Below are 17,961 nucleotides of genomic sequence, written 5' to 3'. Positions count from 1 at the left end.
AGGTTAAACCTCTTATGTTCTTTGTTATGTTTTTGAAGGAGATTTTTATTGTTGTTGTTGTTGTTGTTGTTGTTGTTGTTGTTGTTGTATGCCCAAGAGAGAAAAAAAAATAACCCTCACAATAAAATCTAGAAAAGAATGTCTACAAAAAAAAAAGAACCAAAGTGTTCAAATGGCCCAGGCGATGTGCAGACCTCAACCCAACTGAAATATTGTTGCATTTAAACAGATGACGCAAACCTCAATGAACTGAAACAATTTTGTAAAGAGGAGTGGACCAAAATCCCTCTATCACTCAATGATGACATTGTAAAGAAAATGGTTACTTTGAGTTATTGCTGCTAAAGATGGTTTTACGAGCTGTTGAATTATGAGCAAAGTTTTAAACTGGACTCCAGTTTCTTTGAAAACTTTTTCACATGTCATTAGCTGTAGAGTGTAGAGTGACTGCTTTTGCCTTTCATTCTGATCATCTGGTAAGGCCCAAATTACCATGATATTTATGCACATGATGAGTGCATGTAAATGTCTGACTAATGTTCATCTTTATTTATTTTTACCCTTGACACCTTTTCCTCACATTTCCTTTGCATAATGAGAAACATTAAATTATTTTGTGTTGTCCACTTATAGTGTTTAATTGAAAACACATACAGCTGTTAATAACAGATGTTTGATGGTCTTCTTTCGACATGATCCAGAGTCACACACATCTGACTGAAAATGCTGGACGGAGGTTAACTATCACAGAACCCTTGTTACTCTACATCTGCTGCAACATTGTTTTAAAGGGTTATTTCACCAATGTTTACCATAAAGCCCTTGGTATTTCTTGTTATATTTTGTATGTGTATCTTAATAAAATTGTCAATGTTCTGTAAAGACTGTGCATGAGTAGCTTGGTATGTTCAACAATTATTTACACTCTATGCAAACACTGCAAACTCGGAGTGCCATTGCAGAATATAGATTACAGATTATGTAGAATTTTCAAATACAGTTGTGTATCTGCACTTATTTCTTCATTATTAACAGTAGGAGTAAAAGGAGAAACATCAACAAGAATAAAATCATCATTTATGATAAAGGAGATGGGGGGGTTGTTCAGCCATAAGATGCTGATGAAAAAACACAAATAACGTAAAAACTTAAAATTGAAGCTCAAGTATACTTACCTCTTCTTCCTCTTGTCGTCCTCCTCAGTTCGTATCATCACGAGTCGACAGTGGTGTGAGATGACTCCATGCTTAGAGGATGAAGGCTGTAATCTCCTGGTCAATCAGTCAGGCTGGACCTGTACTCAACCAGGAGGCAGAGTGAAAACCACCACGGTGAGAAAACAAGCTTAGCTGACAAATACAAACACACTTACCACTGAAAAAATGGTGATTTGAACATATTTGCAAAACATACTGGAAATTGATTTCACCACTTTAGCTGCATGTAGTAACAGAAAGTATAGAAGCAAAACCTGTTGTATTGTTCAAGGAGTCATCCTATTTTTACAAAACTGTGAATCACAGAGTTTAAGTAAGCTCCAAACATGGGAACTTAAATTGTAAGAATGAAGAAAGCTGTACACCCTACCTCAGGTGTGCAGTCTTTATTGGTGCAAGTTTACTGTGAAGGAGGAGCTATTTTTCCCCCCAGTTGTCAACAGCCTTCCAACAGATGTAATTTGGAGTAATCATTTTATAATTTTTTTCTCTTTTAAATACCTTATGAAAAACAAATTCCCATATTTCATACACAGTTCAGCTTTGTTGTCCATGAAAAATATAATGTCAGGTTCACCGTGAGTCTTGTCAAAAGTAATTTTGAGAATTATATTAACAATCCTTGAGCAGAAACTGGAAAAAAAAAAACAACCCAACAATAATGAGTTAAAACAGGGAACATTTTTGAATTAATATAACTTCATTCTTCCCATCTGAATGTTCATTGGTCTAATGAAGATCTAAATTTGTGTTGTTCAGGGTTTTTTTGTTTAATTCATTACAATCTTCAGCTACTTTTACCCATGTTTTTGTAACAGAATGAAATTAACCTGGTTCAACAAATTAAGTTTCTGTTTATCGAGTTTTTAACAAGGCTGGTTAAGTAGCAGCACTCAAATGCATGATTCAGAAACACAAAGGGTAAATTAAAGGTAGTTTCATTAAACTAAAAAGTCCAAAACAAGGAAAATCCAAACTTCACAGCAGAGAGCACAAACTGCAAGGGAAGACACAACCACAAGGCACTACATTACAAACAATATATACACATCAGGGAAACACCAGGGAACATAGCTGAATGGAATCTGATTAACGAGACAAGGGGACCCAAAACTAAACGCAATCCACTCGAGATGAGGGGCTATCAAAATAAAACAGGAAGTAACAAAGACTGAGACCAGTAATAAAACATATGAACGTGATACAGTGACAGGCAATAAATAAACATGAAGACATGATTGACTGACGAGACAGAAAGGGAAAGATGATGATAACAAAAGGCTACATATAAAAATACAGACTGGAACCAAAGGGAGACAAACATAATCCATGAACCAGAAATATAGATAACAATCTCAGAGGCACAAGGAGGAACAAACCTCAAAAAAGTTCAAAGAGCTTGAACATAAATCCTCTCTTACTGTAAAAAAATAAATAAATAAAATAAAAGAAGAATGATGCGTCCACAATAAATTTTAAATCAATGGGTCAAAGACTCAGCACCATGATAGTTTTTCGTTGTATGATTGTTGGGTTCATTCAACTTTTCCTGAGGTGTCATTCAGTACCATGGAGACAAAATAATTTAAGACCAAAGCCTTCTAGTTTTTGATGCCCCGTAGCTCCTAATTATAGCTCTTGTAATTATTTCCATTTTTAACAGTAATTTCAACAAATGCTGTTCAGTCTTTTTTTCCTTTTCAGACAATTGCAGGCAAAATATTTCAGCTTTCAGTACTCACATGTAATGTTTGCCAGAAAATTCATTCAACACTGATTTTAATCTGTCTCTCTTCTTACTCTTGTCCCATTGCTTTCCACACCTTTGTTGTAGATACACTATTTACACCAATGCTGTCATTTTTTCCAGTAAACCTTTTATGCCTTTAAAAATAAAATAAAAAACCCAGAAAAACCATAAAAGATCCTTAAAATTCCTTCTCCATTCAAGTAAATGAGAAGGCTACAGTAAAGAAAAGTTGAAACAACCTCCTTTTTAATTTCCGCTCCCCTGACCACATTTTTAATGCTAAGCAAACAAAACAATTATTCAGATCTGCACACTTTAAAGCACCTCAATAGAATTTGTGGCAAATCTAGATGAGCATAAACATGTTTTACAGTTAAAGAATATGAAACTGTTAATGCTATGAACCTTTTAAAAAATTAAAGCCCCTTCTTAATTTTAGAAAAATAAAAGTATGCTCAGAATATCTCTGATTTTAAAAATGTTAAATGTTGCCAGTTAGCTATTGGAGTTCATGACCATGTTAAGATAAGCCTCAAATTAAATTTGCTTTTCAACCTTTTACAATAGAAATGTCAATTTCTGTTTCTCTCCAGATGTTTTAAACCAGTTTAAAGGAGAAACATCACAGTTTTAAATATTTAACACAAGAACCAAGACGGAGGTCATTTTGAGGCCATTTTAAAAATAGTGTAACTCTCTGCAATTAAACTCCATGATCTCATGTTTCATTACTTTTTCAAAAATTGAATTATTCATTATATAGTGAATTTGGGGGTAATAGGGATAGAAAGATGACAATGTCATTTTGACCATATAGAAATTGGTATAAAAAGGTAATTTTGCCTAGCCAGACTGCCTAGCCACACCTAGGTTGCTGGTTGCACAGAGCAGCAGGGGAGCCATAGATGAAGTGAGCAGAAGTCGGACAGGTTTCAGTCCCAAACAGGAGAAAAGCTGAGAGGCTCAAAGGCTGCCGACTGAGGTGCAGCACTGTGGATGCTTAATGAAAGAGAAAGGCTGCATATCCAATGAAGCACAGGCAGTTGTAGATGGTGTGAGAAACTTTTACTGTTGTACTTTTACAGTAAATAATGTATTAAAATGTGTCCTAATTTTGAGGTCAGTTTTAAAATGCAGACAATGACCTGTTCAATAAATTTAGCAGTGAGAGTTTTTCTTCATTTATTGTTGTAGTTTTTTTTTTTTTTTTAGTGTAACTAATGCCACCTGTTATCCAAAATTCACTTTTGACTTTTCCATAATTATCTTCTTCTATATCAATTATTTAGATGTAAAATTTGCTTATTGGTGAATTTTACATACATACAATACATATTTACCTTTATGATGTGTAATGAAATAACCATTCGTGAAACCTACGACATTTTCAGAAACTTAATCTTTAATACTTATTTTGTCTAATCTTGCTTATGAATAGAAAAAATATGAAAATTAACAGCTTAACGTCTTCAAGAAATGACCTCTTTGGCATTACAGTTGTTGCTATGGGATGGGATCTCTACATCAAGCATCCCACATCAACCCTCTCCATGTTCTCCTTCACTCCTGCACATCCATAAACCTTCCTCCTCCTTACCAGCTGCATATTCAACATCCAGCCCTCTGCACATGCCCAGACCGTCTCAACCCTGCCTTTCTAAGTTTGAGTCCTAACTGCTCAACCTGAGCTGCCCCTCTAATATTCTCATTTCTAACCTTTTCCATTGAGGAACTTTTACTTTACAGCCATAATTTTACCCTCAGATCACAGAGGAAAAAGTTTTCTTTCTAACAAGTTTTTTTTTTTTTTTTTAAGCCAACAGATGTAGACTTTTTGAACTGGAGGAATGTGAGTGAGGGGAAAACTACCTAATATATCTTTATTATATTATATTATATTATATTATATTATATTATATTATATTATATTATATTATATTATATTATATTATCATGGACTTTTGGAGAAAGACGGAAAGCTTTTTTTTATCTAATTTATCTCAAACATGCTTACAAAAAACAAACATACCTAGAGAAACTTCTTGGGATCTTCCAAATTTGTAAAACAGACGTCGGGCTAGCGATTTTGCAAGCCCTGTATCTGATTGAGGAATCACTCATCTTTGGAAAAGAGAGTTTATTACAGAGAAATGGCTCTTTCCAAAATAAAAGCTATACTATACGCTTCTTCTGGGCTATATTCTCAGCAGCATATTGTATGTAGCGGGTCAGGGTTGTTCGGGGTTCTGTTTGTACAGTTATGTTTTGTTTATGTTGCCATAGTGACGGGTGACGCCCTCTCGCTGCGACGGTGTGTCCTTCCGGGGTCAGAGGGTGCCCTGTGTGTTGTTGTTGTTGCTGTGCGGTTGCTGCGCTGAGTAGTTAGCTAGCGGCAGTGTTCTTCTACAGATGTCAATAAACGGCTGTGCTCCCTGGCTAGCTCACGGGAAGCAATACCAAACGACACCTCCGTCTCCTCCTTGTCTGAGCTCGCCACATTGGTGTCAGAAGTGGGATGATGGTGGCACCCCATGTTCTGACCCTAGTGACTTTTCCCCGCCGGTCGTGACCGGCCGGTGCGCCAGAAGAAGGCACCTGGACATTTGCAGGACTTTGTGTGGGGTAATGGGGTCGTCGGGGACGACTGACCCCTTAGTTGGGGGCTATGTAGCGGGTCAGGGCTGTTCGGGGTTCTGTTTGCACAGTTATGTTTTGTTTATGTTGCCATAGTGACGGGTGATGCCCTCTCGCTGCGACGATGTGTCCTTCCGGGGTCAGAGGGCGCCCTGTGTATTGTTGTTGCTGTGCGGTTGCCGTGCTGAGCAGTTAGCTAGCGGCAGTGTTCTTCTGCAGATGTCAATAAAGGGCTGTGCTCCCTGGCTAGCTCACGGGAAGCAAGACTAAACGACACCTCCGTCTCCACCTTGTCTGAGCTCGCCACAATATTAAACATATCAGGTCCCCATAAGGAGAATCATGTGCTAACGGCTGTCTAAATGACTCGGGTAAAGTTTGTAGCATGCATGCTTGTTGTTTTTGTCTTCTTCCACTTGTCTTTGCACTAGGATGATGTCGGTGTAAATGTGCAGTCATATTCGTTGTGTTCCCACTAGCGCTGTCAGCGTTAATCTCGTTGAAATGACGTTAACGCCACAACACGGCAAATCTCAGTGCGTGGGGCTAAACGGCCAACACATTAACGAGCTAACTGCGCTAACACACTAGTGCGTGGCACAACCAACATATGCCATGGTCCTGGGCCATGTGGGCCCAGTATTCTTAGTTTTCATGTATTTTTGTATTTCGTTCCTTATTTAGGCCATGTTTCCTGAGTTGCCCTGTTGTGTTGTTCCCTAAGTGTTTTCCCTTCGTGACTCTTACCCCCTGTGTGCCCCTCTGTGTATTTATGAGCCCTCGTCTCTCTTTTTTATTCTATGTTTTCCCCAGCCCGGTGTTTTCCCCGTGCTCTCTCTCCTCCTGTCTGAACCTCTGTACTTCCTGTTTTACTTTGCCCGTCTCCCGTTAGTGTTGCGTTCACTCCTGCCGTGTCTTGTTATGATTATCAGTGTCACCTGTGTTCCCCATGTGCTCCCACTTCCATCGTTAACCCTCTGTGTATTTATGTCTGCGTCTTCCTCAGTTCTGTGTCGCGTTCTCCCTCATGCTGTGTGTGATTCCCCCTGTGTTTCCTGGTGAGCTTTATGTTAGTTTTTCCCAGATTAGAATCAGAATCAGAATACTTTATTGATCCCTGGGGGAAATTATTTTTTGTTACAGTGCTCCATTTTAAACCAACATTAAGACAAGACAGACAATACGCTATATTCTGCCCTCCCTGTACGTTGATGCCCAGTTTGGCAGATAGATAAACAGTTCTTCAAAAGGAGAGGCAAAGGCTTCCAGTTCTCATTGCAGGGTTTATTTGTCTCCCTAATGAAGGCACTGTAAAACTACAAACATAAGAAAAGCATATTAAAACATACATCTGGAACATAATATATTTCTCACATTACAAAGTACAGACTGAAGACTTAGCAACTTGAACTATAGCTGGTATAACCAAGAAAAATAAATGAAAACATGTTAACTCCAAATCCCGCTAGCTTGATGCTAACACACAATGGAATTTCCTATTGACATGCTAACACAATTAGCATCGGCAATGCAGCTAACATGCTGGCTTCAAATATGAGAGTCAACAACCCATTTTACATCACATGCTTAACATGAACACAGAATATAATCGTACTTACAAGCATATATTTCTCATGCTCCAGTACAGCCAACTTCAGAGCTAATATTTTGTGTGCTGGTATCAACTTGGCCAGACTCCATGAACTTTTCCTATATTTACTAGAGAAACTTGAGTACACAAACCCGCTTCCTCCCCCTAGTGGGGTGGTGGAGCTACTGCACCCAGCAGTGGCAGCACACTCCCCGCCTGGTATAATGAATTATACCACTACCCATTCCCTGGATGTAGTAGTAAAACAACCTCCGACACTGGCCGCAAATACACTTTAGGAGTGCCACTCTTGACTACCTTCACTTCCACCTTACGTACTCTATGATCTTGGCTAGGAAAGGCTTTAATCACAAGTCCAACAGGCCACTCAGTCCTTTTTACTTGCGAATCCTTCATCAGTACAACATCTCCCACTTGAAGGTTTGGCTTCTCTGTTGTCCACTTTCTCTGTGTTTGAAGCGTGGTCAGATACTCCGTTTTCCACCTCTTCCAAAATGCATCAGCAAGTGCTTGGACCCTTTTCCAGTGTTTGTTGGACAGATCATTAACATCAAAATCCCCAGAGGGAGCAGTCAACGTATCTCGTTTCTGTGTCAACAACATTGATGGGGTGAGAACTGCCGGTGCTTCTGGGTCAGAAGACACTGAGACCAATGGTCTTGAATTTATAATGGCGGTAACCTCTGCCATCAGGGTGACAAGTGTCTCATGTGTGAGGTACGATGGATTCAGCCTCAGAAGAAGAGCATCTAAGATTCGCCGAGCGATACCAATCATCCTCTCCCACACCCCACCCATGTGGGAAGAGTGGGGAGGATTGAATATCCAAGTACACTTGTTGCTTTTAAGGTAATTCCTCACCTCAGAATCTGATGTGTCAAGTCTGAGTTCTTTACAGGCTCCAGTGAAATTTGTTCCCCGGTCTGATCTGATTGTTTTGATCGGCCCTCTTATGGCAATGAAACGTCTGAGCCCATTGATGAAGCTTGTAGTGGTCATAGTCTCTATAACCTCAATGTGCACAGCTCTGGTAGTCAAACAAGTGAACATTACTGCCCATCGTTTACTTTCCGCATGCCCTCCTCTTGTTCTTCGGGCAGTCACCATCCAAGGTCCAAAAACATCCAACCCTACATGAGTAAATGATGGATCTGGTGAAAGTCTTTCAGATGGTAAGTCTGACATCTTCTGGTCCTCCATTTTACCTCTCAGCCTTTTGCAAGTTACACATTTGTGTATCACACTAGATACAAGCCTTTTCCCCCCAATCAGCCAAAGTCCTGCCAACCTAATAGCTCCCTCCGTGAAATGGCGTCCTTGGTGCGCAGCCTGTTCGTGATATCTTCTGACCAATAATGTAGCAATGTGCGTCTTGGGAATGACCAGAGGATGTTTATCATCAAAAGACATAACGGCTGAGGACATACGGCCGCCAACTCTTAATAGCCCATCTTTGTCCAGAAATGGTGTCAGCTTTCGCAGTGGACTTTGTTTTGGGATTCGGTCCCCTTTGGCTAGACACTGCAACACCCTTGCAAAGGCATCTTGTTGTGCAGTTTTAATGATCACTTTTACTGCTTGTTCTTCTTCATCCCCAGTGTTGCCACCATGTGTATCTGCAACACTCCTTGCCTTTTTGATTAGTGTGGAGACTGCACGAGTCAAAGCTCTCCAAGTGGAAAATGTAAGAAACCTTTGAGCTCCAAGCGAGCTTTCTTTAACCATTGAGCTGAAGGTCGTTACTTCAGAGCGAACTTCTGGATCCACCTCCGGATGTATCAGCTCAAAGTCATCACTCTGGGAAAGGAGTCGTTTTGAAGGGCCCAATAGAAATGATGGTCCAGTGAACCAATTGGTGCCTTTGAGAGCTGCAGCAGTTGTTGGCCGAGTTCCATGGTCTGCTGGGTTTTCTTCAGTGGTGATGTAATGCCACTGATCTGGACGAGACGACTTTCTGATCTGTGCTATCCTGTTTGACACATAGACATAAAACCTGCGTGAGGTGTTATATATGTAGCCCAGTACTATCTTGCTGTCAGTATAGTACTTCACAGAATGAATGTCAATATCCATTTCATCTTGGATGAAGACTGCCATTTCAGTTGCCAAAACCGCAGCACAAAGCTCAAGACGGGGCACGGTGTGCGCTGGGTGTGGGGCCAGCTTTGCCTTTGCCATAACAAATCCCACGTGGATATCTCCTGTTGCAGAAATTGTTTTCAAGTAAGCCACAGCAGCTATAGCCATGACTGATGCATCTGAAAACACGCACAACTCTCTGTGCTGAGTCTGTGTAGACAAAGACACTGGAACATATAGTCTTGGGATCTGGAGCTGATCTAAGTCTTTCATAGAGTCTTTCCAGAGTTTCCAGTGTTCTTGTTTTGAAGCTGGCAATGGTGTGTCCCAGTCATACTGTTCAATGGAGAGGTTTCTCACTAAATGTCTTCCTCCCACTGTGACTGGCACTACAAATCCCAAAGGGTCAAATAAACTGTTCACTGCAGACAAAATCCCTCTTTTTGTCAAGGGTTTCTCCTCCTTCGACACACAGAAGGTGAAGTTGTCTGTTTCCAGATTCCAAATTAGACCTAGACTCCTCTGAAGAGGTAGTGACTCCACTCCTAAGTCTAGATCTTTCAAATCCTTGGCCAAGTCTTCTGGTGGGAATGCTTGCATAACACTGCTGCTGTTCGATGCAATCTTGTGTAGCTTAATGTTTGATTTAGCTAGCATCGCTTGGGCAGTGCGCAGGACACCAGTGGCTTCTGCTTCATTAGGAAAAGATGCAAGTCCATCATCCACATAAAAATTGCGTGTGATGAACTCCCTTGCACTGCTAGTGGAGTCATCTGCTTGCTTAGCAGCTCGTCTGAGGCAGTAAATGGCAACTGCTGGTGATGGACTGTTGCCAAATACATGTACTGTCATTCGAAACTCTTTCACTGCTTTCTGGAGATCATTGTTTTCATACCATAAGAACCTCAGAAAGTTGCGATGTTCCTCGCACACCTTGAAGCAGTAGAACATCTGCTGCACATCCGCTGTAACTGCTATAGGTTCTCTGCGGAAGCGGATCAGAACCCCAAGGAGAGTGTTGTTCAAGTCGGGTCCACTCAGGAGCACATCATTGAGGGAAACCCCTTCATGTTTGGCACTTGAATCGAACACTACCCTTATCTGGTCAGGTTTTTGTGGGTGGTAAACCCCAAATATTGGTAGATACCACCTTTCCTCACCTTCTTTTAATGGAGGGGCCGGCTCTGCTTGCTTTTCAACAAACATTCTTTGCATGAAATCGATGAAGTGTTTCCTCATTTGTGGTTTTTTCTCCAGAGTTCTCCGAAGAGATGCAAGACGCTTTAAAGCTTGAGGTCTGTTATTGGGAAGGTGGTTTCGTGGTGACCGAAAGGGTAATGGGGAAACCCAAGTATTGTAACTGTCTTTATAGACTTGTTCATCTAATGTCTTCAAGAAACTCTCGTCATCGATTGACATTGCCGGGACGTCATCATGTTGTGTCCTTTGAAACACCTGACTGGCAAACTCACTTTCCTTACTTTTCAAGTGTTGTGCAGAGCTTTGAAGACTTAGGTTCGAGGTGTGACAACCAAGCTTTTCTTTGACTAGCATATTGTTTGGACATGCACTCAAGAGTGAAGCTCGTCCATTTGGTAGAATGTTGGTCTTGTATACACAGATGTTGGATGTCTTATGCACTTCTCCCAGACACACTTCCCCTACGATCACCCAACCAAGGTCGAGTCGTTGAGCATATGGTTCATTATGGAGACCATTATGTTGTTCTCTGACTTTGTGCACACGCAGAATGTCTCTGCCAAGGAGAAGGAGGATGTCAGCTTCTGGATCAATTTCTGGGATTTTTCCCTTGATTGCCTTCAGATGTGGGTAGAAATGAGTGACTTCTGGGGATGGGATTTCCGTCCTATCATCAGGTATCATATCACACTCAATAAGAGTAGGCAGGGGAAGCTGTGTGGTGCCATCAAGGGACTCCAAAATGAAGTCACGGGCTCGTCTCCCTGCTATCTCCACAACACCTGAGCATGTTTTCAGTGTATACGGCTCAAGCTGTCCTTCAATGTTGAAGATGTCAAAAAAGTATGTTTTAGCCAAGGAGCGATTGCTTTGTTCGTCTAGAACAGCATACATCTTGACAGCTTTCTCTGGTTGTCCAGCAGGATACACTCTGACCAAACATATCTTAGAGCATGACCTTGAACCAACTGAGTCTCCGCATACTTCTGTGCTTTTTGATGTCACGTCAGCCACACTTGCTTCTCCTTCTCTTTCTTCCCCGCCATACCCTTCACTAGCCACCAGGCTCTCTGCATTTTGAGGACGAGGATTGGGGTGTAGTGCGGTGATATGTCTTTCACTACCACAATCTGTGCACTGCACTGATTTAGGACAATCTTTGGCCATGTGCTGCACAGAAGAACAACACTTGAAACAAATGTTCTTGTCCTTTAAGTATGCCTTTCTTTCTTCCAGGGTCTTACTTTTGAAAAGACGGCATTTTCTGAGAGGGTGAGGCTTGCAGTGTAATGGACACTGTTTATCGGGGTCCAAGTTGTTCTTGCCTGTAGGAACGTTTGGGCTGGCTGCCAGATTACTTGCTATCTCCGTCCTCTTAGCAGAGACATGTGAACGATACTTCTGTTGTGTCATTGTCTCGATTCTAGGATTGTTGGCGTTGGCACCGGTTACACACGAAAAACTCGGGTCATTACGAATTTTAGCTTCTTCGTTCACAAGTTTCACAAAAAAGGAAAATGGAGGATAAGACACTGCATTCTCTCTCTTGAACCTCGAGGCAGCTGCAACCCACTTCTCCTGAAGGTTGTATGGGAGTTTTTCCAGAATCGGATTCACCCCGTGGGCTGTATCGAGGTGTGAAAGGCCTGGGAGATGACCGCTTGTCTTTGCAGCATGAAGTTCTAGCAGAAGATCCCCCAACTCTCTCAAACGTTGGTTGTCTCTGTTCGTCAGCTTCGGTAAATCCTGGATTTTCTTTAAAAGTGCATGTTCAATGACTTCTGGTGCGCCAAAACACTCTTCGAGTCTCTGCCACACCATCTGAAGACCTGCAGTGGGATTGTTTATGTACGCAGCCCTGACTCGCTTGGCTTGTGCTGCTGATTGTGGCCCGAGCCATTTGGATAGCAGGTCTAGCTCTTCTTGAGGTGTTACACCCAGATCTTGAATTGAACTTAGAAAGGAAGCCTTCCAAGCCCAGTAATTTTCTGGTCGATCATCAAACCTCAGCAGGCCTGAGCTGATCATCTCTTTCCGTATCAGGTATCTCGTTAGATCAGACGTGTCAGCATGACTACTCCTTACAGGTGTGGGTGTCCATACCTTAGACTGAGGATGGTGATATCGATCATAGTTTGCTGGCTCGCCTCCATAGCTCCAGTTGCAAGATTCTCTCTTTGGGCTCAAAGCACGGAAGACTGGCAAAGGTGTGAATTCTTGGTTGTTGCTCCTACTGGGCTGATGGATACTTGGTTCCTTGTGAGCTTTTGGTGTTGCATCGATGGCCGTGGCTGGCTGTGGCACCAGAGAAGATAGGAGTTCTGGATGATTAACTTGTGGAGTCTGCAGATCGTCGCCGAGTTCTGACTGTTGCTGCACATACTCTTGGACTCGTTCTAATGGGCTGATTTGCTGCATGCCGTCCAGCTGGGGCTGTTGTGGGTGCTCACTCTCTTGCGCAGATGCTTCCCAAGCTTGAGCCTCAGCTAGGGCTGCTGCAGCTGCCTTCTGCGATTTGAGTACGTGTAGCTCTGCATCCAGATCTGCTTTCTTTTTAAGCTGCTCAGCCTGTTGTTTTAGGATGCTGGCTTCCTGCTTAGCAAAGGAGAGCTGAGCACGGGCAGCTTCTGCTTTTGCTCGTGCTCTGGCGGCAGCAGTAGATGATGATGTAAGCTGGCTGGAACGTAAAGAACTGGACACTTTTGACCTTGTTTCCAGCGTCTCATCCATCCTTTCTTTTAGAGAACTATCTGGCTGATGAGAATGATGCTTTTTTACTATTCTGCCCTCCCTGTACGTTGATGCCCAGTTTGGCAGATAGATAAACAGTTCTTCAAAAGGAGAGGCAAAGGCTTCCAGTTCTCATTGCAGGGTTTATTTGTCTCCCTAATGAAGGCACTGTAAAACTACAAACATAAGAAAAGCATATTAAAACATACATCTGGAACATAATATATTTCTCACATTACAAAGTACAGACTGAAGACTTAGCAACTTGAACTATAGCTGGTATAACCAAGAAAAATAAATGAAAACATGTTAACTCCAAATCCCGCTAGCTTGATGCTAACACACAATGGAATTTCCTATTGACATGCTAACACAATTAGCATTGGCAATGCAGCTAACATGCTGGCTTCAAATATGAGAGTCAACAACCCATTTTACATCACATGCTTAACATGAACACAGAATATAATCGTACTTACAAGCATATATTTCTCATGCTCCAGTACAGCCAACTTCAGAGCTAATATTTTGTGTGCTGGTATCAACTTGGCCAGACTCCATGAACTTTTCCTATATTTACTAGAGAAACTTGAGTACACAAACCCGCTTCCTCCCCCTAGTGGGGTGGTGGAGCTACTGCACCCAGCAGTGGCAGCACACGCTAACTAAGAATAGTACAATATATACATATATATACATACATACATACATACATACATACATACATACATACATACATACATACATACATACATACATACATACATACATACATACATACATACATACATACATACATACATACATACATACATACATAAGTCACTTATAAATAAATATTTGGAAAAGAAACATGTGTAGTTGTAGCAGCAAACAGTGTGTTAAGTGGATGCGTTGTACAGGGAGATGGCCACAGGCAGGAATGATTTCCTGTGTCGTTCAGTGGTGCTTTTCGGTAATCTCAGTCTCTCACTGAACGAGCTCCTGTGACTGACCAACATGTCATGGAGTGGGTGGGAGGTGTTATCCAACATTGTCTTTATCTTGGACAGCATCCGCCTCTCCGACACCACCTTGAGGGAGTCCAGCTCCATCCCCACAACATTGCTGGCCTTACGGATCAGTTTATTAAGTCTGTTGGCATCTGCGACCCTCAGCCTGCTCCCCCAGCATGCAACAGCATAGAGGATCGCACTGGCCACCACAGACTCATAGAAAATCCTCAGCATTTTCTGGCAGATGTTGAAGGACCTCAGTCGCCTCAAAAAATAGAGACGACTCTGGCCCTTCCTGTAAAGTGCTGTGGTGTTTTTAGCCCAGTCCAGTTTATTGTCAATGTGTACTCCAAGGTATTTATAGTCCTCCACAATGTCAACACTGACCCCCTGGATTGAAACAGGGGTCAAGTGTTTCCTGGTCTTCCTGAAGTCCATGATCAGTTCCTTGGTCTTTGCCACGTTGAGCTGCAGATGATTCTGCTCACACCACGTGACAAAGGAGTCGACCACAGCCCGGTACTCTGTCTCATCATCCCTGCTGATGCATCCAACCACCGCAGAATCATCAGAAAACTTCTGAAGATGGCAGGTCTCTGTGCAGTGGCTGAAGTCTGTGGTGTAGAGGGTGAAGAGGAAGGGGGAGAGGACAGTCCCCTGTGGTGCCCCTGTGTTGCTAATCACCTTGTCAGACACACACTGTGGGAGACGTACATATTGTGGTCTTCCTGTCAGGTAATCAACAATCCAGGACACCAGAGAAGCATCCACCTGCATCGCTGCTAACTTATCACCCAGGAGGGTCGGCCTGATGGTGTTGAAAGCACTGGAAAAGTCAAAAAACATGACCCTCACAGTGCTCGCCGGCTGGTCCAGATGGGTGTAGACACGATTGAGCAGTTTTTCCTATTATCTTTTGTCAGCAATAAAGCTGCATTTTGAGTTTATCCCCTGAGTCCGTGAGTTTGCATTTTGGGTCCTCATCCTGCCTGCCACACAGCGACCATGACAACATACTGTTTTACTTTAGTCAATGACGCGCCTACCTTCAGGGTCATACGTCACATGAAAACCAAAATAATTCCAAACGCCAGATCTGAATGAGGGTGGGGGAGGTTCAATTTTCCATGTTGCAAGGAGAGCTTAACTTCTGTCTCGCTAGCTTGCCCTGCGCTCTTCCTTCTGACGATGCTGTCTGTGTTGAGCGCTCAGTGGATCTGCGCTTGACAGTGCAGCCTAGGCAGAGTAGTCGATGCATACTGCTCCGAAGTGCTAAGGTTATGAGGCGAGCTACAGCGTGTTGCAAGTTTTGTGAGGTGCTTTCCTGATATTTAATGGATCGGATTACATTTTTTATTTTTCTCTGATATCCGATCCAGTAATTTAGGTCCGTATCGGACTAATACCGATATGTAATATCGGATCGGTCCATCTCTAGTTAATGCCAGATAAGGTTTTGAACTCTGCAACTATTGAGTCAACAGAATGTGGGTGACTTTTATGCACTTTGGGTCTCAGCACTCTTTGATCCTATTTTGTAAATTTTAATGGTCTGTCACTTCATGGCTGAGATGGTCCAACAGACTTCCACTTTGCAATAATACCACTAATAGGTGATTTCAGAGTATGTAGGAGGAAGGAAACTGACTTGTTGCAAGGGTGGCATTTTATGTGCCAATGGGTCTAAAAAGAGCAGAATTCAAAGATTCAGAGTTGTAGCCCAATACCTGTGTCCATATAGGGTAGCTGGACTGATGTACAGTGGGGCAAAAAAGTATTTAGTCAGCCACCGATTGTGCAAGTTCCCCCACCTAAAATGATGACAGAGGTCAGTAATTTGCACCAGAGGTAGACTTCAACTGTGAGAGACAGAATGTGAAAAAAAAATCCATGAATCCACATGGTAGGATTTGTAAAGAATTTATTCGTAAATCAGGGTGGAAAATAAGTATTTGGTCAATAATACAACTCAATACTTTGTAACATAACCTTTGTTGGCAATAACAGAGATCAAACGTTTACTATAGGTCTTTACCAGGTTTGCACACACAGTAGCTGGTATTTTGGCCCATTCCTCCATGCAGATCTTCTCGAGAGCAGTGATGTTTTGGGGCTGTCGCCGAGCAACACGGACTTTCAACTCCCGCCACAGATTTTCTATGGGGTTGAGGTCTGGAGACTGGCTAGGCCACTCCAGGACTTTCAAATGCTTCTTACGGAGCCACTCCTTTGTTGCCCGGGCGGTGTGTTTTGGATCATTGTCATGTTGGAAGACCCAGCCTCGTTTCATCTTCAAAGTTCTCACTGATGGAAGGAGGTTTTGGCTCAAAATCTCACGATACATGGCCCCATTCATTCTGTCCTTAACACGGATCAGTCGTCCTGTCCCCTTGGCAGAAAAACAGCCCCATAGCATGATGTTTCCACCCCCATGCTTCACAGTAGGTATGGTGTTCTTGGGATGCAACTCAGTATTCTTCTTCCTCCAAACACGACGAGTTGAGTTTATACCAAAAAGTTCTACTTTGGTTTCATCTGACCACATGACATTCTCCCAATCCTCTGCTGTATCATCCATGTGCTCTCTGGCAAACTTCAGACGGGCCTGGACATGCACTGGCTTCAGCAGCGGAACATGTCTGGCACTGCGGGATTTGATTCCCTGCCGTTGTAGTGTGTTACTGATGGTGACCTTTGTTACTTTGGTCCCAGCTCTCTGCAGGTCATTCACCAGGTCCCCCCGTGTGGTTCTGGGATCTTTGCTCACCGTTCTCATGATCATTTTGACCCCACGGGATGAGATCTTGCGTGGAGCCCCAGATCGAGGGAGATTATCAGTGGTCTTGTATGTCTTCCATTTTCTGATGATTGCTCCCACAGTTGATTTTTTCACACCAAGCTGCTTGCCTATTGTAGATTCACTCTTCCCAGTCTGGTGCAGGTCTACAATACTTTTCCTGGTGTCCTTCGAAAGCTCTTTGGTCTTGGCCATGGCGGAGTTTGGAGTCTGACTGTTTGAGGCTGTGGACAGGTGTCTTTTATACAGATGATGAGTTCAAACAGGTGCCATTCATACAGGTAACGAGTGGGGGACAGAAAAGCTTCTTACAGAAGACGTTACAGGTCTGTGAGAGCCAGAGATTTTCCTTGTTTGAGGTGACCAAATACTTATTTTCCACCCTGATTTACGAATAAATTCTTTACAAATCCTACCATGTGAATTCATGGAATTTTTTTTCACATTCTGTCTCTCACAGTTGAAGTGTACCTCTGGTGCAAATTACTGACCTCTGTCATCATTTTAAGTGGGGGAACTTGCACAATCGGTGGCTGACTAAATACTTTTTTGCCCCACTGTATCTCAGCAGGATTTAAACATATGTTGGTTGGGTGAATTAAGATGCTATAAGTTATTCAATATTAATGGGATAAGTTGTGATTTGTGTTTGCTTTAGAGGTGAAATAAATAGAAACAGAGCTCATTATTTGTCATCACCAGCCACAATTCATCATAAAGCAATTATGTTGGGAAAAAAGCTGCCTGCTTTCCAGTTTACTCTCAGCTGTGGTGTTTATCATGGAAATGGCAGATAAAACACACAGACACTAATGACGGGAGCCGGTATATGACATTGTAGAGCAGTAATGTATTTTAAACTAGCGTGTAACACAGTTAAGCTCATATCTGTCATCTCTGTCACTTACAGGTGCAAGCTACAGATGACACTGTTATGTTATTAAGAC

The 17,961-nt window shown here is 42.3% G+C and overlaps 2 protein-coding genes and 1 long non-coding RNA gene across 4 annotated transcripts in view; 1 reads left to right on the top strand and 2 right to left on the bottom strand.

Moving 5' to 3' along the window:
• The window catches only part of LOC113026223 (chemokine-like protein TAFA-5), a 58,747-nt gene that overhangs the window by 29,009 nt on the left and 11,777 nt on the right, over positions 1-17,961 (top strand). For both annotated transcript variants that reach the window (XM_026174748.2, XM_026174750.2), the window contains exon 3: positions 1,204-1,331. In XM_026174748.2, the coding sequence (XP_026030533.1) occupies positions 1,204-1,331 (128 nt within the window). The remainder of the gene's footprint in view (positions 1-1,203; positions 1,332-17,961) is intronic.
• On the bottom strand, positions 6,871-10,039 carry LOC145430131 (uncharacterized). The gene is made up of 2 exons (XM_080304540.1): positions 7,221-10,039; positions 6,871-6,917 (listed from the first exon to the last, which is right to left on the bottom strand). Exon 1 carries the CDS (start codon positions 9,947-9,949, stop codon positions 7,430-7,432), a length of 2,520 nt encoding a protein of 839 aa, XP_080160666.1. The 5' UTR covers positions 9,950-10,039; the 3' UTR covers positions 6,871-6,917; positions 7,221-7,429.
• LOC145429872 (uncharacterized) lies at positions 13,352-13,872 on the bottom strand. The gene is made up of 2 exons (XR_013910206.1): positions 13,702-13,872; positions 13,352-13,398 (listed from the first exon to the last, which is right to left on the bottom strand). It is a non-coding gene; the product is annotated as an uncharacterized LOC145429872 (long non-coding RNA).

Source organism: Astatotilapia calliptera, chromosome 7 (assembly GCF_964374335.1).
Source record: "Astatotilapia calliptera chromosome 7, fAstCal68.1, whole genome shotgun sequence".
Classification (NCBI taxonomy): domain Eukaryota; kingdom Metazoa; phylum Chordata; class Actinopteri; order Cichliformes; family Cichlidae; genus Astatotilapia; species Astatotilapia calliptera.
This window is presented reverse-complemented; position numbering and strand designations above follow the sequence as displayed.

What these genes read in the sequence shown, in the direction of transcription:
- LOC145430131 (XM_080304540.1), bottom strand. Translation starts at nt 9,949, where the DNA reads ATGCTAGCTAAATCAAACATTAAGCTACACAAGATTGCATCGAACAGC.